Raw genomic sequence first — 21,721 nt, 5'->3', positions numbered from 1 at the left:
TCGATGAGTGGCCGAATATACGCCTTGTAAATGGTGAAAATAGATTCGGCAGAGCACCCAGTATGGGTGCCTCCGATCTGTCGTAAGTACGAGATACGCTGCTCTACTGGTTTACGAATTCGACTACAATGATCGGTCCATATTAGCAACCTATTGAAGGTCACGCCAAAAAATTCAGTAGTTTTAGTGAATTTAATGTTAGTATCAAGTGACTTTAATGTAAGTCTGGCGAGTTTTTTCCCTGCACGTCATTCTTAAGTATCCATAGCAACCATATATACTAGTGCTAGGTGCCCACAGCAGTGCTGTACGTTAGCCTTAAGTATCTATAGCAACACAACACGTCAACAGTAAGTGCCATAGCAACGCTGCATGTTATTCATTAGTATTTTACACCTCTGTGTCCACAAGTGCCCTGGAATAATTCATATTTCATACCAAGTTCCTATTTTTCTCAAATGTAGGTGAGTAAATTAAAAATAGGATTGCTATTGAAAGTTAAACAGGATACTGCGAATAACTCGCAAAAAATGTTTGATTTACCTCAATAAATTGTGTTCAGAATTGAGTTCTGACCAGTCAAGTAAGCTGTAGCTTAAACCATAGTGTCTGTTTGTAACTACAAGTAAAACCGAGATTGAAAATCTATGAATTAGTCGCTCCTCACTTATCTTCTCTTGGCGTCTTAACATGATAAACATGCGTGAAAAAGTGGTTTTGTACTTTGGCATGGTTTCAGGTAAAATAAAGACATCTGGAACAGTTTAGTCCACTACGACAAATGTATACTTTATATAAGTGTAGGAACTCTTTCAACCCTTTTCTATGATGAACCTTCAGTCTTATCTGCACTCATAATCTCCAACCAGCAGTCCACAAAATGTGTAGTTCTTGATTCACTAATTTGTAGCGAGAGATAAAGAAAAACATGGTGCATAATTTCGAGACACTGAAACAGATCCGAGAAAAACAATAATATATTTGTAGATGCTTCTTTTGGCTTAGGTTCTCTGAGGTCTTGAAAACGTCGAGGCGAGATGTTTTAGCTTTATTCTGAGAAAGCACATCTGTTTTTAGTGCTGATAGAGTATCTAGCTTTATACAAACTAAAAATATAATAGTAATTTTACCTACCTAAACCTTAAAAATTGCAGTTACATACGACATCTGTTTGGTTATCATGCTGAGGCCAATGATATTATTTTCTAGCCCGACCAATAATTGAACGATCTGCTCAACAACCGGAGAGTTGGGAAGCTATTCAAGACCTGGAGGATTGGGATCGCTACAAACGGGAAGAATCAGTTGAGGAGACATTATCAGTTTCAAAACCAGTGTTTGTCAAGCCTTTGAATAACTTGGAAAACCTACGAGAGGGGGGCTTTGCTCACTTTGAAGCTCAGCTCACTCCTGTGAATGACCCTACAATGAAGGTCGAGTGGCTGCTTAACGGAGAACCATTACAGGCTGGTAAGATTTTGGTTAAGCCTTTTGTGTGGGGGTGGGTAGGGAGGTATAGTAATACTACTACTAATAAAGCTGTGACTCAAGGGGGGGGATTTATAGTAATAATAATAAAGTGGTGGCTCAAAACTGTTCCAAAGTTACGTATGTTAATTATATATAAAAAGGAATAACATGTAATAAGATTAGCTCTTAGATGTTGTAAATAAAATAACGGTTATCGCAAAATGATCTAACGAAAATTAATTAGTGGTATTGAACTTAATGTTTATATCCTACACTTTGGTTGCACTTTGATTGCACACCATACATGTACGAAAGCACTCCCAGCAATAACTGTCAATATTATTGTTACTATTATCGTAAACATTCGGATGTAAGGACGATGAGTTTGCTTCCACCACAGAATAAACCTGGCATAGCCAGAGGTGTTAAGACGTTCAACTCGTAATCCGAGAGTTGCAGATTCAAATCCCCGTCGCACCAAACAAGCTCGCCCTTTCAGCCATGGGGGCGTTGTAATGTGACAGTCAATCCCACTATTCGTTGGTAAAAGAGTAGCCCAAGAGTTGGCGGTGGGTGGTGATTACTAGCTGCCTTCGCTCTAGTGTTACACTGCTAAATTAGGGGCGGCTAGCGCAGATAGCCATTTAGTAGCTTTGCGCGAAATTAAAAACAAAAAACACAGGATAATGTATGAACATTATTGAACAATTGATTACAGGTTCTAGAGTGAGTACGACATTCAGCTTTGGATACGTGGCTCTAAACATCAAACACCTTCGAGCTGAAGACGCTGGAGTATATGTTTGTCGAGCAACAAACCAGAAAGGAGAAGCTATTTCAACTGCAACACTGAAAGTTAGAGGTAGGTAGAAGCAATGAATTTCGACAATTCTATTCTATGCATATCGTGCTCAAATGACCACACTGTAAGAACGTGTTGTGAAATGTATTTTGTTAAAAAGTTCAACGCAGCACTTAACCAACGATATTAAAAACGTAGGGGGCGCTAATAAGAGAAGAGGCGCCATAGTTGTTGTTTTTTTTATAAAGAGTAGTATGTGTTTTACTGTTTGGGTTTACTCTGTTCTACTTGTGTGATGTTTGTTTTTGTTTTACTCTTAAGAACCCCCCATCGGTGGGACAACGGTAAGTCATCGGATTTACAATGTTAAAATTAGAGGCTCAATTTCCCTAGGTGGACATAGCCCGAATTGGGTTTTCTATAAGAAAGTATACACACGTTCTGAAGAACTTTTACAGATGCGAAAATGACACTCCTTTATAGTTAAAATACAGTTGAATATTGCGTATATTCTGCAATGACTGATATAGTTTGAGTATCAAATTAAGATGTCATTCCTTATGGTGTAAATAAATATATATTGCATACTGTGAAGTGCCTCATTTGTTTTCAGGTTAAACGTCTCTTTCTATGAATATTACTTTGTAATACATGTTTACAAGCAATATATATAATTAAAGTGAAAGACACAACCATTATTTAGTGTAAAAGAAGAACTATTTTTGATGAATACGTTTCAAACAACTAACAGTTTCTCTAGATAATTATACAGGGATTGTTTGGGTCTCAAGCGATTTTATTTTGAGAATTAATTTATCTAGTGATAATGATATCGAGTTTTTAGATTCTCATAAATTATTTGACGTCTCTGAATTCACCAATACAACTTTAAAAAAAAAGTTATGTATTTTCTGAAATAATTACTTTGAAGTTTGTGCGAATCCCACCAGAAGTCGTCCTTGTCGTTAATTATCGATGTCATGGCATCTGACGTAAACCTATAAACAAAACATTTGTGTGTGTTCAAGTGTCTCGTAACATCAGCTTGGTGCATTATTTTTTTTTTTTTTTTAGATTCTGTATGCTATATACATATAAAGTTCCAATAATAATTTTCAGTGTCTGGAGAGATAATCACTGATCTAGGATTTCCCGAACAACAACAATATCAACAACGAATCCAAGAGCTCGAATCTTGGCAACAACAGCAACAACAGGTCTACGAGGTTGAAGAAGCAGTGCCACAGCAACCACCAAAGTTTATCAGTCAGTTAAGAGATCTTTTTAATATACCAGAAGGAAAAGTAGCCCATTTTGAAGCTCGTATAGAACCCTCTGGTGATTCTACAATGAGAATAGAGTGGCAGAAAGATGATAAACCACTAGAAGCAAGTATGTGTTCACTAAAACCTAGACTAAGTGGAATTTAACTATAAACGATACTTCTTCAGTGTGTAAACTGTAAAACATATAGTATTGTAATATGGAATAGTAACATCGTCTCATGATTTAAACATAACGTAATTACTCATAGTAAATATTAAAGTTATTTTTAAGTGCCGTGAATATCTATAAATAATTTTAATAGTATTTCTACATTTTCTTTTCGTTTCTGTTTCTATAATATTTTAATAATAATGTGTAATAAAACCCTGTTTGAATAACAGAATAACGACAACAAAGAATATTTGGAATTCTGATATTTGTAAATAGCAATGTTTCCAGTCTTGATTATTCGTCTTTTTTAACAATTTATTAAATCATATTTTCAACTTTTATGTTTGTGTCTCTTTTCCAACATATTATTGAATCATGATGTTTTTCAACTTTGGTTATATCCCTTCTAACAGGTTCTTTAGTTATGATGTTTTTCAACTTTGGTTATATCTCTTCCAACAGGTTCTTCAGTTATGATGTTTTTCAACTTTGGTTATATCTCTTCCAACAGGTTCTTTAGTTATGATGTTTTTCAACTTTGGTTATATCTCTTCCAACAGGTTCTTTAGTTATGATGTTTCCAACATTTTTGCGTCTTTTTTTTTTCCAACAAGTGATGTTTTCAACTTTGTGTCTCTCTTCCAAGAGGTTTTTTAATCATGATGTTTTCAAGTTGTTTGTGTCTCTTTTCCAACAGGTTCTTCAGTCGTGATGTATTCAACTTTGGTTGTATCTCTTTTAACAGATTCTTTACTTATGACGTTTTCAACTTTGGTTATATCTCTCTTCCAACAGTTTGAATCACGATGGTTTTTAACTTCAGTGTGTGTGTGTCTCCCAAAAATCTCGAAAGATGTTGTTTTCAGTGTTGATTATTTGTTTTTTTTTCAACAGGTTTTTGAGTCGTAGTCTGTTTTCAACTTGATGTGAGTTTCCACTAACAGATTCTTGACTCACAATATTTTTCAACTCTGGTTAACTATTTCTTTTAACAGGTTCTCGGACTACCACATTCTTCAACTTTGGTTATGTTTCTTTGACTATCCGTGGAATAGACAGTCGTGACTCTGGCACCTACACTTGTGTCGCAACAAACAGCAAAGGGTCGACCTTTTCCGCTGCTAGATTAACATGCACTGGTAAATTCTGGTTTCCTCCTTTTGTGTTCATATAAACTATGTATGAATCTTAAGTTTGATAAATAATTACAATTCTTAACTAACCATCTATATCTAAACATTAAAATAAAAACACGCGAAACTAGTTACAAAACGTCTTGTTTTTATAAATCAAAATACTTCTAAGATCCTTAAGTGTTTGAATTGATCTAAATAACATATATGTTCTTTGACATCCATCGTACTCGTTAATCAGTTGCAAAAACTAAGGTACTATTTCTTCTTGTTTTGAAACGCAGAAAAGAAGAGCGTGGTACTGGAGAGTCAATACCCAGAAGGCTTGGAGAAAATTCAACATCTAGAAGATACCTCTCGGTACCAGAGAGATGTAGAGGAAGAAGCCACAGTGACTCAGAGGCCTGTGTTTGTAGATGCTCTTAAGGGAAAAGATCGTGTTATAGAAGGACAAAGCGCTCACTTTGAAACAAGGCTTGAACCCATGGGAGATCTAACAATGACTGTCGAATGGTTCTTTAACGGAAAACCCCTGACAACAGGTAATGTAGAACTTCAACCCCATCATAAATAGTTTATTTATGTTTTAGATAACCTAGTTCACTGTATGATCATGTACTGTCGATCATCAGAAGCAGGTGGTCATAAGATAAGCTTTACCTGACTATATGATATATGTTATTCGTTTAGGTCAGGCATGGCCATGTGGTTAGGGCGCTCGAGTCGCTATTTTAGAGCCACGGGCTCGAATCCCCATCCCACCGAACATGCTCATCATTGCAGTTGTGGTGGTGTTATCATGATACGATCAATTCTACTATTCATTGGTAAAAAAAAGTAGCCCAAAACTTGGCGGTGGGAGATGATGACTAGCTGTCTTCCCTATAGTCTTTCACTGCTGAATTAGGGATGACTACCACAGATACCATTTATAACACCAAATTTTGTTGTTGGATTTACTAAATTGGACACTAAAAGCTTTTCTTTATGATTTTTCTCAAGAGCACTCCACTAGTACACAATGTACAGCATGCGTTTTACAATATGTGTTGATATTATACTTATTGTTAAAAATGTGTATTGTAGAAAATTCAAAATTACTTTTGAAAAGAAAGTTAATGAACAATAAAAGTTAAGGGAAAAAACATGAGAACCATCCTTTGCCCCTGTTTATCTGTCATCTAAGTTGTTACATACATGAGTTTCTTCAAATTTTCTATCGATGTATTTGGTAAATTTGTTCAGAGAAAGATAGAGTATATTAATGCCAGAATTTACCTGATTAACCTGAAGATTCACTTTTCTCTGTTGTTGTAGTTAGTAATGCATTTAAGGTGTTTTCTTGTCTTCACGCGCAGGCCTCTTCCTGCTTCATCAACGTATGTATGATGGCAAGTGGTAAACAACATTAGAAGCAAGACATCCATCTTTAGATTGTAAACATGTTTTTGTTACACTAAAGTATAGTGTACCAATGATTTGAAAGTTGTATAAGACAGCTGGTGTAGTGTACTGACGATTTGAAAGTTGGATAATACAGTTGACTTTGTTTCCCTAAAGGGCAATGACCAATCATTTGAAAGTTGGATAAGACTCTTAGTATAGTGTACTGATGAGTTGAAAGTTGGATAAAATAATTGGTTTTTTTACACTAAAGGGCAATGTACCGATGATTTGAAAGCTGGATAAAACAATTGGTTTTGTTACACTAAAGGGCAATGTACCGATGATTTGAAAGTTGGATAAAACAACTGGTTTTGTTACACTAAAGGGTAATGTACCGATGATTTGAAAGTTGGATAAGACAGTTGGCTTTGTTACCCTGAAGGGCAATATACCAATCATTTGAAAGTTGGATAAGACACTTGGTGTAGTGTACTGATGATTTGAAAGTTGGATAAAACAATTGGTTTTATTACACTAAAGGGTAATGTACCGATGATTTGAGAGTTTGAAAAAACATTTGGCTACAGATGTTAATGTAAGGACTATTGTTGAATGTAGAGGACTACAAAGGTTAATGTAAAGATTAACATTGTGTTTAGAAGGCTACAAAAAGTGTTGTAAAGAGTATTGTTGTGTTTGTAAGTACGTAAGGTTCATTCTTAACACAGGATAGTATACCTTGTATATTTTTAATTTCGTAAGGTTCATTCTTAACACAGGATAGTATACCTTGTATATTTTTAATTTCGTAAGGTTCATTCTTAACACAGGATAGTATACCTTGTATATTTTTAATTAGCGCTGGAAATGATTTAAAAAGTAACAGCAAACATAAGGTCGTTTAATTCTAGAAGTTAAGATGTTTTAATACTCTCAACAGATATTAATTAGACAAGATAGTTATTGTATGAATGAGTATACAATTTTGATAAATAAATAACATTATATTCTGTATTAATCTAAACCACTATTGTTATTGTTCCATGAAGCCTGTAGTGTTATATATTTTTCTAGGTCATCGTTTCAAGACCTATTTTGATTTCGGTTACGTGGCTCTTGATATTCTCTACACTTTCCCTGAGGACAGTGGTATTTTCACTGTAAAGGCAAGAAACGCGCTCGGTGAAGCAGTGCAGTCAAAATCTATTTTCGTTCAAGGCAAGAAAATAACTTGGTCATTCACTTTGAGCTTATATTTTTAATGGAAAAAGGGGCTAACCCTTTAATAAACAGCTTTTAAATAAGTAGATACTAGAAACGCAAACTTTGAGGTGTTTTGATCATGTTTATATGATAAAAACTTTGTAATTGATGATGTGCAGAATAGATAACTACCTCCACAGTTTCTTCAGTTTTAATTTCCATAACGTTATTTTATGTGCTTAAAATATATAAATATACTTGAGAAAAAGCAAATTAATTTTAACGCATAAATCTTTAATGTGCTTAGGTTTGAAATGCAAGTTTCTTCAGTAAATCCTTTGCATTCTAATGTATTGTAAGACATTCAACTTTTTCATATTTTCTTACATAAATATTTCATGTTTTAGTTTTGTAATTTATGCTTTTCATAATACCTTTTTAAATATTTAAAAGTAGAAGTTATTATTTCCAAATTAATCTGTCTTAATTTTCCACGCATTTTAAACGCATTTGTTTATTATTAGTAATATTCTCAGCCACAAGGGTATTAAATATCTAAACGTCTTATGTTGCATTAAAACCAAAACCCAAATTAATTTCAACGATTACCCTGTATTTTTCAAAAATGAAATCCAAAATGTTTTGTTATTATAAATTATAAAATTCAGGCTAATCTCTCTCACTGCCCCCTAGTAGCACAGGGGAATGTCAACGGACTTACAACGCTAGAAACCAGGTTTCAATATTTATGGTGTCTAGAGTACAAATAGCCCATTGTGCTTATCTACAGACAGTCTTTCTCATTAATTGCGGCCCGGCATGGCCCGGTGGTTAAGGCAGTTGACTCGTAATCCGAGGGTCGCGGATTCGAATCCCGACACCCCAAAGAATCTGGCTCTCTCAGCCATGGAAGCCTTATAGTGTACGATCACTCTCACTGTTCGTTGATAAAAGAGTAACCCAAGAGTTGGCGATGAGTGGTGATGACTAACTACCTTCCCTCTTGTCTTACACTACCAAATTAGGGACGAATAGCGCAGAGTGTACTCGAGTAATATTGCACGAAACTAAAAAAACAAACAAGCAATCTTACAAATTGCAATTCATTTTTTCATTCATTAATTCATTTTATTCTGTAAATTTATTCATTCATAACGCAACGCTGTTTTGTATAGAAGTCATCTAGGTGAACATAAACCCATACGCTGCGTTTCTTTTTTCCCACCAATTAACAAAGTTAACACTCTCTATAATGCCCTCTTTTTTATTTTTTTTTCATTGTTGGGCTGAGGGTGGTCAGCGTGTCGAATTGTGACTTCTAGCTTCCACGATTCGCGCCATCATGTTACCGAAAACAACAACAACAAAAGAAAAAAATTCGCTTGGCATTTTTGGCAGTGGGTGCGTTATAAAAGCCCATTGTCACCTTACGTTGTTTTATTACAAACTTCCAGAAGCTGATGGTATATGTTATTAATTAGCAAGCATCCCTTCCTGTAAGTTATCACTTGAACATAGGATTAGCATAGGTATGGATCGAATATCTTTGCGCGAAATTCTATAAAGAACAACATTTTTTTTATTTTAATGTTTTTTTTTGTACTGATGACATAAATATCTTCCCTGCATATTTTAATTTTTAAAATGTGCATTATGTAATATTCATTACTTGGTATTAATGTACATACCACTCAAACATTTTTTTTTGAAGTCAATAAGCACTGAAATAGTAGCATATCTTCCGTACAGCTAAAAGTGCTGTTGACACAACAACAATGCACGAGGTGGGTTTGGAACAAATTGCACAACTGGAAGAACCACCACACCAAGAACCGTATTACATGATTGAAGAAATAACCAAATCCAAGCCAATTTTTACTCATCCTTTACACGATCCAAAACCGCTTCGAGAAGGTGAAAGACTCCATCTGGAATGTCGACTAGAACCGGCCAACGATCCAACAATGAAAGTGGAGTGGTTCTTTAATGGAAAACCCCTGAAGACAGGTAAATCAGTTACTTGTACAATGTATCACAATTCCTTGTTAAGAGCACGTTTAGAACACTATAAACGGCACTCATATCCTGGACTTTCATTCATTTTTTTACGACTTAAATAACTTGAGCATGATAGTTTTGAAATACTCTCAGATATTTCAGACCGAACCAAATTTTTGCGCTTCATTGTGTTTGCGGTGAGGAATGTGTAAAACGGTTAGTAAGTAACTGATATTTGAATTGTATATTTTTCTTCTCTTTTTCAGGAAGTCGTATACAAACCTTGTACGAATTTGGCTTCATATCTCTTGACCTGCTTACTGCTAACGCTGAAGACACTGGGGAATACACTGTTCGAGCAACTAACCACTTAGGGTCATCTCATACAAGTTCTCTTGTCAAAGTTGTGGGTGAGTATTTTTACGTGTAACTTTTGCCCAAACAAGAGGCAAAAAAATCTAATTGTCAAAATAATCTTAACTGTCATCAGTTGTGTTATACACGAAACACAGTTCTTAATATCCATATTCTCTCGTGCGTTATTTTTAGGCAAATCTGCTGTCATCTCAGACACCATGTTTCCAGAAGGCCTTCAGAAGATACGGCAGTTAGAAGACACAAGTCGATACCAAAAGTCTGTTCAAGAAGAAACAATAATCACTCAGAAACCGACCTTCACTAAGGCCTTACGCAATATTGATACCGTAGAGGGAAACAACATACATCTCGAATGTAAGCTGTTACCGGTCGGAGATCCAACCATGAAGGTTGAATGGTTTGTCAACAATGTGCCCATCAAAATAGGTATGTAGTTTTATCTCAATTAAAGTAAATATTCATTTCTTATTCTCATCCAGATAGGTACACAGTTTAGTTTTATCTCATCAAGCTCTGTACACAGTTTAGTTTTATCTCATCAAGCTCTGTACACAGTTTAGTTTTATCTCATCAAGCTCTGTACACAGTTTAGTTTTATCTCATCAAGCTCTATGCACAGTTTAGTTTTATCTCAACAAGCTCTATACACAGTTTAGTTTTATCTCATCAAGCTCTGTACACAGTTTAGTTTTATCTCATCAAGCTCGATACACAGTTTAGTTTTATCTCATCAAGCTCTATACACAGTTTAGTTTTATCTCATCAAGCTCTGTACACAGTTTAGTTTTATCTCATCAAGCTCTATGCACAGTTTAGTTTTATCTCATCAAGCTCTAAACACGGTTTAGTTTTATCTCATCAAGCTCTATACACAGTTTAGTTTTATCTCATCAAGCTCTATACACAGTTTAGTTTTATCTCATCAAGCTCTATACACAGTTTAGTTTTATCTCATCAAGCTCTACGCACAGTTTAGTTTTATCTCATCAAGCTCTATACACAGTTTAGTTTTATCTCATCAAGCTCTATACACAGTTTAGTTTTATATCATCAAGCTCTATACACAGTTTAGTTTTATCTCATCAAGCTCTATACACAGTTTTGTTTTATCTCATCAAGCTCTATGCACAGTTTAGTTTTATCTCATCAAGCTCTGTACACAGTTTAGTTTTATCTCATCAAGCTCTATACACAGTTTAGTTTTATCTCATCAAGCTCTATACACAGTTTAGTTTTATCTCATCAAGCTCTATGCACAGTTTAGTTTTATCTCATCAAGCTCTGTACACAGTTTAGTTTTATCTCATCAAGCTCTATACACAGTTTAGTTTTATCTCATCAAGCTCAATGCACAGTTTAGTTTTATCTCATCAAGCTCTGTACACAGTTTAGTTTTATCTCATCAAGCTCTATACACAGTTTAGTTTTATCTCATCAAGCTCTATACACAGTTTAGGTTTATCTCATCAAGCTCTGTACACAGTTTAGTTTTATCTCATCAAGCTCTGTACACAGTTTAGTTTTATCTCATCAAGCTCTGTGCACAGTTTAGTTTTATCTCATCAAGCTCTAAACACGGTTTAGTTTTATCTCATCAAGCTCTATACACAGTTTAGTTTTATCTCATCAAGCTCTATACACAGTTTAGTTTTATCTCATCAAGCTCTGTACACAGTTTAGTTTTATCTCATCAAGCTCTATACACAGTTTAGTTTTATCTCATCAAGCTTGATACACAGTTTAGTTTTATCTCATCAAGCTCTATGCACAGTTTAGTTTTATCTCATCAAGCTCTGTACACAGTTTAGTTTTATCTCATCAAGCTCTATACACAGTTTAGTTTTATCTCATCAAGCTCAATGCACAGTTTAGTTTTATCTCATCAAGCTCTGTACACAGTTTAGTTTTATTTCATCAAGCTCTGTACACAGTTTAGTTTTATCTCATCAAGCTCTATACACAGTTTAGTTTTATCTCATCAAGCTCTATACACAGTTTAGGTTTATCTCATCAAGCTCTGAACACAGTTTAGTTTTATCTCATCAAGCTCTGTACACAGTTTAGTTTTATCTCATCAAGCTCTGTGCACAGTTTAGTTTTATCTCATCAAGCTCTAAACACGGTTTAGTTTTATCTCATCAAGCTCTATACACAGTTTAGTTTTATCTCATCAAGCTCTATACACAGTTTAGTTTTATCTCATCAAGCTCTGTACACAGTTTAGTTTTATCTCATCAAGCTCTATACACAGTTTAGTTTTATCTCATCAAGCTTGATACACAGTTTAGTTTTATCTCATCAAGCTCTATGCACAGTTTAGTTTTATCTCATCAAGCTCTATGCACAGTTTAGTTTTATCTCATCAAGCTCTATACACAGTTTAGTTTTATCTCATCAAGCTCTATGCACAGTTTAGTTTTATCTCATCAAGCTCTGTACACAGTTTAGTTTTATCTCATCAAGCTCTGTACACAGTTTAGTTTTATCTCATCAAGCTCTATACACAGTTTAGTTTTATCTCATCAAGCTCTATGCACAGTTTAGTTTTATCTCATCAAGCTCTGTACACAGTTTAGTTTTATCTCATCAAGCTCTATACACAGTTTAGTTTTATCTCATCAAGCTCTGTACACAGTTTAGTTTTATCTCATCAAGCTCTATACACAGTTTAGTTTTATCTCATCAAGCTCAATGCACAGTTTAGTTTTATCTCATCAAGCTCTGTACACAGTTTAGTTTTATCTCATCAAGCTCTATACACAGTTTAGGTTTATCTCATCAAGCTCTATACACAGTTTAGTTTTATCTCATCAAGCTCTGTACACAGTTTAGTTTTATCTCATCAAGCTCTGTACACAGTTTAGTTTTATCTCATCAAGCTCTGTACACAGTTTAGTTTTATCTCATCAAGCTCTATGCACAGTTTAGTTTTATCTCATCAAGCTCTATACAAGTTTAGTTTTATCTCATCAAGCTCTATGCACAGTTTAGTTTTATCTCATCAAGCTCTATACACAGTTTAGTTTTATCTCATCAAGCTCTATTCACAGTTTAGTTTTATCTCATCAAGCTCTTTGCACAGTTTAGTTTTATCTCATCAAGCTCTATACACAGTTTAGTTTTATCTCATCAAGCTCTATGCACAGTTTAGTTTTATCTCATCAAGCTCTGTACACAGTTTAGTTTTATCTCATCAAGCTCTATACACAGTTTAGTTTTATCTCATCAAGCTCTGTACACAGTTTAGTTTTATCTCATCAAGCTCTATACACAGTTTAGTTTTATCTCATCAAGCTCAATGCACAGTTTAGTTTTATCTCATCAAGCTCTGTACACAGTTTAGTTTTATCTCATCAAGCTCTATACACAGTTTAGTTTTATCTCATCAAGCTCTATACACAGTTTAGTTTTATCTCATCAAGCTCTATACACAGTTTAGTTTTATCTCATCAAGCTCTGTACACAGTTTAGTTTTATCTCATCAAGCTCTGTACACAGTTTAGTTTTATCTCATCAAGCTCTGTACACAGTTTAGTTTTATCTCATCAAGCTCTATGCACAGTTTAGTTTTATCTCATCAAGCTCTATACAAGTTTAGTTTTATCTCATCAAGCTCTATGCACAGTTTAGTTTTATCTCATCAAGCTCTATACACAGTTTAGTTTTATCTCATCAAGCTCTATACACAGTTTAGTTTTATCTCATCAAGCTCTATTCACAGTTTAGTTTTATCTCATCAAGCTCTTTGCACAGTTTAGTTTTATCTCATCAAGCTCTATACACAGTTTAGTTTTATCTCATCAAGCTCTATACACAGTTTAGTTTTATCTCATTAAGCTCATATGGCGAAAAAGAGGTCCTAGAAGTTTCTAAAGTACTGCGTTTCAAAATATATGTATTTGTTGATAAATTCGAAGCGTGACATGCACAGGAATAAGCAGGTCTATACTAGTATATGTAATCTTTATTTATAGCTGTTTAAGTTAAGTAAGTCAAAAATTCATTAGAGGCTCAGAGCCGTTAGCCACTTTGAAACAATTGTTTTGTAGGTTTCGAGTTAGCTGTTCGAAAGCAGTTTTTAAAACAAGAGTTTAAGATGAAAAAATTAAAACATTACACAGAAAGATTTCGTTGAACCTTCGAGGTCGTAAAATATTTTACGTTTTTTATATGGTTTTTATAAGTCTTCGTATTACGTGCAGAAATTACGTCAGTATTCCTTTTTAATATAAACGTATTCATAACTATATACGAACATTTTGTAATTGTATGCTAGAGTTTTGTATTCATGTACAGGTGTTTTTATTACGTAAAAGCATTTCGTAATATTGCGTGCTATTTTATGATTATGTATTAGGGATATTGCTATTATTAGCTGGGATTTCGTAATTGCGTATAGTGTATTTTATAAATGGTGTTATTTTTGGTTGTTGCGTAAATTACATATACATGATGTAACATTACAATCAAAATTATTCATACACTACTTAAGTCACAAGTGTATAGAAATACCCTGCTTGCAGAAATAGAACAACGGATCTCCATGCAGAGAGGTCAAAGTTCATATTTAGTGCTCTTAGGCTGTTTGCTAGAAAATAGTGTTCGCTATTGTAACATATAATCAAGTCGTAACAAATAATTACAAATTATAATTTACATAGGTCACAGATTCAGACCTGCTCACGAGTTTGATTATGTTGCCCTGGATATTCTGGGTGTCTATCCAGAAGACAGTGGGGTCTACACATGTAAGGCTACCAGCAGTAAAGGAGAAGCAGTCAATACCTGCACGGTGAAATGTATTGGTAAGTTCGTCATGAAACGATACTCCATATTTACACATCTGGGCATCAGTGAACTTCTTTATATTTCTTATCTTGTTTCCTTTATTTAGTATGAAAACATATATATGTTAAAATAGTTTAGTGTAAAACTATGTTTTAAGGTTTATAATTATAATTAAAAACAAACCGTGGCTCTCTTGTTATTTTTCTTTAATAAATCCTAACACTGACTCGGGCATCTATTACATTAGCGTTACACTGTCAGGTTAATGTGAGAATAGTAAACTAAGTAATATTAATGTCGAATTTTATACAAAATGATTTAGTTATTTTAATCGAATCTAGGAATACGCTGTTGCCCTGCTGGTATAAAAAAAACCTTCACGCACTTTTTGGAAATAAGTATCTCTATTGAGGGTAAAAGATAAAAAAGACGTTTTTTTTTGGCTGGCTGGAAGATAGAACCTTTATCAGATAATTCAACTGGCTAGTTTCAGTAATACAGTTTATTATATATCAGAGCTAGTTATTTTGGCCATTAACGCTGTAATAAACACTAATTAAGCCTCTCCCTAGTGGCACAGCAGAACATCTGCGGACTTATAACTCCAGAAACTGGGTTTCGATGGCCTTGGTGGGCAGAGCACGGATAACCGATTGTGTGGCCGCGTGCTCGACATCAAACAAACGAACAAAACAAAATAATTGAACCATCTACATGTTTATCTTGTAGTTGACGATGGTACGTGTAACACTGAAACTATATCAGCCGATATAACTATTAAATATGTCTTTCATTTCAACCAGAAAAAAAATCGCCTTTGTTTAACTCTTAACAAAACAACAAAGAATGTCTGAAAAATTGCAATACACATATCAAATAATGTAGTCTCTAATTTAAATTTCTACTTACAGACAAACATTTAATTTTTACCGTAGTTTCAGATGTGATGTGCAGTGAATGTTTTTAAATGGATCAGAAACGGAACATGTTGATTTAATTGCTGTTAAATCCTCAATTTTGTATCATTATAGCCAAAAGAGAAATAATCCTGGAATCTCAACAGCCTAGTAGCCTCGAAAAGATCCAACATTTGGAAGACACTAGTCGCTACCAACGAGACGCCTGGGTGGAGGAAATAGCTAAAATCAAACCTCGCTTTACCTCTACCCTTAACAACTTGCATCTTCGGGAAGGTCAACAAGCACATTTTGAGTGCCATCTAGAGCCTGTTAGTGATTCAACTCTCAAAATTGAATGGTTTCACAATGGGAAGATACTTCCTTCAGGTAATCAGTCTTTTACGGAACGATCCACTTTTGAGGTTAAATAAATCCTATAGTCAGAATCCCTTTTTTCCTAAGCTATAAGGATTTTACTAAACATTTCCACAACTAAAAGCTACTTTTTTTTTAGATAATCAGTGTTTCCAAAAATTCTGTTCTAAAATTAATTATATTCAGAACTGAATTGAAATACTTTCACACATAAAGGTAGCCATTACGTTACATGATTCACTTGTTTTGCGTATTATACAACTTGTGTGTTCCTTAACGAGTTAAAAAACAATATTAATTTATGTTCTTTTGTGGACAGGTCACAGATATCGTCCATTCCACGATTTTGGATATGTTGCACTAAACATTCTCTCTGTAAAACCAGAGGACGAGGGTACCTACACGTGCCGAGCTACCAATGCAATGGGCACTGTTGAACTTCAAGCAACTCTAACGTGTGAAGGCAAGTTTTTTTGAATAACTCCAATTCAGCACTTCAAAGTAATTCCCAGAACGCTTCAAGATTCACAAATCAATGTCAAGGATGATATATACTTAAAACACTGAATAACACAATTATACTTTGACGTACGAAAGTGAGGAGTCGATATTTGAAATACGATACATGATCAAAATTAAACATTTTTATGACCTTCTAAGTGTAAGGGATGTAAATTAATTATTTTGATTTAAAAAAAGAACTTTAATTTTAGAAATGTGAAGTTTGTCAACATTGAATGTTTCTGATAGAAATGTTCTCACTTTTAGGAAAATCAGCAATTTTATCTGATACCCATCATCCTGAGGGTCTTCAAAAGATTCAGGAGTTGGAAGCCTACTCAAAGTAAGAAACGCTTGCTTTATATAATGTTGACGAATTATAATTCACAATGTAACAAAATTTTTACTTTTTCTTGTCCCTTGGCAGAAAGTGTTATTTCCCATTTGCTTATGCCTAAAGTAAATGGAAAAGATCTATTTTTCTCTTCAAACTTTGCTTTTGTGACCTGGGAGCGTATAACGAGAACATGATGGGAGACATTAAGGAGTTGATACGTGAAAGTGATTTAGATTACAGTCGCAAATCTCGAAAAACTACTCATTTCTAAACATTTTTGTTCATTTTTGTATAACTTTAGTACAAAAACATGTACATTTTGATTCATATGTTGTTTTATTCAGACCTTATGTAAATTAAAATGTGCAAATTCGTCCGTTTTCACAAAGAAAATAAGTTAATTTCTAAATTTCATTATCCAGGTCACAAAAGCAAAGATTAAAGGGAAAAATGGCCATTGTCTGTACTTTTACAACATAAGAAATTAAGAAATAACTCATACTATCTAGAAACAAAATTTGTGTTACATAGTGTTATCCAAGTTTTATTGTGTTCAGTCTTGGGTTTACTAACACAAGAAAGACATTGAAGTGTTGAAAATGGAGGGCTACTAGGATGGTACTTGGGATAGAAAAGTTATCATACAAGGACGGGTTAAGATCTCTGAAGTTGTTTTCTCTTGGGGAAAAAAGAAGAGTTAGAGGATATCTGATTGAGGTGTTTGATGTTGCTAAGGGGAATGATAGTGTCCATACTTCATCTTTGTTTTGTTTATGGTGAGAATGGTAGGACTAGGGAACACACATAAAGTTTAGCAACTTTGGAGTCATCTTTAGATAAAATAGTTTTATTTTTCTGACAGTGAGTTGGCTCTTGAAATGGAAAAGCATTATAAATAATTAAATGATACGCTTTGAGTGCTTTATTTTAAAGTTTGTTTGTTTTTGAATTTCGCACAAAGCTACTCAGTGGCTATCTGCGCTAGACATCCCTAATTTAGCAGTGTAAGACTAGAGGGAAAGCAGCTAGTCATAACCACCCACCGCCAACTCTTGGGCTACTGTTTTACCAACGAATAGTGGGATGAACCGTCACATTATAACGCCCCCACGGCTGAAAGGGCGAGCATGTTTAGTGTGACAAGTATTCGAACTTGCGACCCTCGGATTACGGGTCGAACGCCTTAACCCCCCTGGCCATGCCAGGCCTTATTTTAATGTTTAGTTTAAGAGATTGGACAGCCCAGGTGGGCCAAGAGGTTCCTTGCTGTCCTTAGGTTATAAATATATGTGTTAGAAATTAATTTCTAACCTGTAAATCTTCTATTATTATTTTACTAATCGGCTATAGAATGTCACAGCAAACTTTCTGACTGTATTTATTTTAATTAAAGTTTTTTCCCATTAACAGAGAATGATTGTTTGTTTTTTGAATTTCGCGCAAGGCTACTCGAGGGCTATCTGCGCTAGCCGTCCTTAATTTAGCAGTGTAAGACTAGAGGGAAGGCAACTAGTCATCGTCACCCACTACCAACTCTTGGGCTACTCTTTTACTAACGAATAGTGGGATTGACCGTGACATTGTAACGCCCCCACGGATGAAAGGGCGAGCATGTTTGGTGCGACCGGGATTCAAACCCGCGACCCTCAGATTACGAGTCGAACGCCTTAACTCACCTAGCCATGCCGAGCCTAACAGAGAATGAACAAAACATTATTATTTCAGATACACTAGAATAGAAGAAGAGACTTTACAACCCAAGCACCTGTCTTCACTAGTCCGCCTCAGAATTTGGAGGTAAAGGAAGGCCAGTCTGCACGTTTCGAATGTCGCCTCATTCCTGTTGGTGACCCTAAACTCAAAGTGCAATGGTTCCACAACGGGAAGGAAATTAAGATGGGTAAGTTTTGTTATTCATCAAATCGTTATTTACATAATTAAACAATTAAACGTCGTAATGTTTATTTGATTCTGCAAAACGTGTAACTGTTTTAATACCGACGCATATTGTATGAAATAATTTGTTTTGTAACACAGTTTCATTACTAAAATTATGCAGGCACTCACGTCACAGAACATTTTGACTTTGGTCACGTTGCCTTGGTTATTCTGTACGCTTACCCAGAAGATTCGGGAACTTACACGTGTAAAGCTACCAATGCTCTCGGAGAAGCAGTCACATCTGCTTACCTAAAGTGTATCGGTAAGTTGTATAGTTTCATGCAAACTTTATTTGGCTTATGATAAACTTATTCAAGTGTTACGTGTTACGATTTCAAATAGTCTAAAACTGACTCAGAATGTAATTTAGATTTAGAAGTTAAAAAATATCCACATTCATTCAGTTTATTATAGTTGTCAACAAGATTGATACACACAGTTTCTTTTTTAATACAAATATATTTTAATATACAAGCAATAATACAACTTATAATAACGGTTATTACGTATAATGACTTATATACAAAAGTTTTACAAACTTACAAACAATACTGAGTCTTCTATCCGATCCAGAAATTCCTTGATATCTTATCTATGGTTCATGATGAGCGAATTAATTTCAAGTTCACTTTGATACACTTCACTTAACGGCGAGCTAGCCAACTCAGTGTTGATCACACGTGAGATTTTCCTACCTGAAGCTGTATAGTGTCTTGATAAAGATCCTAACCTCCATGTTAATCCGCTGAAGTAAAACGGTTTGTAATGTTCGAAATATATAAACATTCCCGATCAATATTTGAAATTCCCGATTAAGAAGCGTTTATCACAAATGTAGCTTTCGAGGTTTACAATATACCAGATTTAGTAAACTAATGATATATATATATATATATATTTCTTGGCGCATCACTCTGGTTAATTTTTATCAGCCCGAGGCGAGTTTCTAAACATTTCCGCCTGTACAACAATACTGGCAATACGCTAATACTCACAACGACATATATTGTTGTTTTGACACTCTAGAACCTTCTACAACTTTAGTGAATAGGCGGAAATTTCGCAACACACGTATAACAGTGTAAGTTGCATGCATTTCTAAATATATATTTAACTTAAACAAACCCACGTAAAATAATTCTACGTAGTACGTAGATTTATTTAACGATTCATTTTCCAAACTTCATTAAGGAAAGCAAGCATGGTTCGAAAGGTTGTAGTCAGGATTTGCCCATTGAAAGAGCTGCTGTTGTAGTGTTTCTGAAGTAACTACTCAGTTCAGTAGGTTCCTAACTAAACATCAAAACAATAATTTAGTAGGTTCCTAACTAAATATCAAAACAATAATTCAGTTGGTTCCTAACTAAACATCAAAACAATAATTCAGTATGTTCCTAACTAAACATCAAAACAATAATTCAGTAGGTTCCTAACTAAACATCAAAACAATAATTCAGTATATTCCTAACTAAACATCAAAACAATAATTCAGTATGTTCCTAACTAAACATCAAAACAATAATTCAGTATGTTCCTAACTAAACATTAAAACAATAATTCAGTATGTTCCTAACTAAACATTAAAACAATAATTTAATATGATTCTAACTAAACATTAAAATAAGAATTCACTAGGTTCCTAAACTAAACATTGAAACAAGAATTTAATATGATTCTAACTAAACATTAAAACAATAATTCAGTATGTTCCTAACTAAACATCAAAACAATAATTCAGTAGGTTCCTACCTAACTAAACATCAAAACAATAATTCAGTATATTCCTAACTAAACATCAAAACAATAATTCAGTATGTTCCTAACTAAACATCAAAACAATAATTTAGTATGTTTCTAACTAAACATTAAAACAATAATTTAATATGATTCTAACTAAACATCAAAACAATAATTCAGTATGTTCCTAACTAAACATCAAAACAATAATTCAGTATGTTCCTAACTAAACATTAAAACAATAATTCAGTATGTTCCTAACTAAACATTAAAACAATAATTTAATATGATTCTAACTAAACATTAAAATAAGAATTCACTAGGTTCCTAAACTAAACATTAAAACAATAATTTAATATGATTCTAACTAAACATCAAAACAATAATTCAGTATGTTCCTAACTAAACATCAAAACAATAATTCAGTATGTTCCTAACTAAACATCAAAACAATAATTCAGTATGTTCCTAACTAAACATTAAAACAATAATTTAATATGATTCTAACTAAACATTGAAACAATAATTCAGTAGGTTCCTAACTAAACATTAAAACAAGAATTTAATATGATTCTAACTAAACATTAAAACAAGAATTCAGTAGGTTCCTAAACTAAACATTGGAACAAGAATTCAATATGATTCTAACTAAACATTAAAATAAGAATTCACTCGGTTCCTAAACTAAACATTGAAACAAGAATTTAATATGATTCTAACTAAACATTAAAACAATAATTCAGTAGGTCCTAAACTAAACATTTAAACAAGAATTCAATATGTTCTTAACTAAACATTAAAACAAGAATTCAATATGTTCCTAACTAAACATTAAAACAAGAATTTCTTGAGATTGTCAAAGTAAAGTTTTAAAACAAACTACTTCTCTCTGAAGCTTTCCAAGGACCAGATCGAACATAATCAAACTGAAACTGAAGGTGTTTTTTTTTTAAATATCGTTGAGTAAATATACAGTTTAAAATTACTAATGTCCAACGTTTATCCAAAAATATATTTAGTTGAGCTTCGCTTCTATCTTCCAATAACCTTCACTGAATATGTTCACTCTTCCGGCCGTGGGGCGTTATTATGTCACGGTCAACCCCACTATTCGTTTGCAAAAGCGTAGTCCAAGAGTTAGCGCTGGGTGACTTCGACTAGCTGTCTTCTCTCTAGTCTATCACTACTAAATTAAGTCGACTAGCGCAGATAGCTCTCGTGTAACGTTGCGCAAAATTCAAAACATATCAATCTATTTATAATCATCTATCATTTCCATGACAGTTTCATGATATATACTATACTAGTTTCAAAGTGCTGCTAGTTTAGTATAATC

At 34.0% G+C, this 21,721-nt stretch overlaps 1 protein-coding gene across 1 annotated transcript in view; it reads left to right on the top strand.

The window, feature by feature from the left end:
• The window catches only part of LOC143228322 (titin-like), a 98,531-nt gene that overhangs the window by 20,166 nt on the left and 56,644 nt on the right, over positions 1–21,721 (top strand). The window contains 16 exon segments of the mRNA XM_076459592.1: positions 1,210–1,470; positions 2,189–2,332; positions 3,392–3,664; positions 4,705–4,848; positions 5,127–5,384; positions 7,303–7,446; positions 9,181–9,438; positions 9,696–9,839; positions 9,979–10,233; positions 14,469–14,612; positions 15,627–15,881; positions 16,189–16,332; positions 16,638–16,713; positions 18,433–18,449; positions 18,452–18,607; positions 18,767–18,910. Coding sequence (XP_076315707.1) covers positions 1,210–1,470; positions 2,189–2,332; positions 3,392–3,664; positions 4,705–4,848; positions 5,127–5,384; positions 7,303–7,446; positions 9,181–9,438; positions 9,696–9,839; positions 9,979–10,233; positions 14,469–14,612; positions 15,627–15,881; positions 16,189–16,332; positions 16,638–16,713; positions 18,433–18,449; positions 18,452–18,607; positions 18,767–18,910 — 2,817 coding nt within the window.

The sequence above is a fragment of the Tachypleus tridentatus genome, chromosome 10 (genome assembly GCF_004210375.1).
Source record: "Tachypleus tridentatus isolate NWPU-2018 chromosome 10, ASM421037v1, whole genome shotgun sequence".
Taxonomy (NCBI): domain Eukaryota; kingdom Metazoa; phylum Arthropoda; class Merostomata; order Xiphosura; family Limulidae; genus Tachypleus; species Tachypleus tridentatus.
This window is presented reverse-complemented; position numbering and strand designations above follow the sequence as displayed.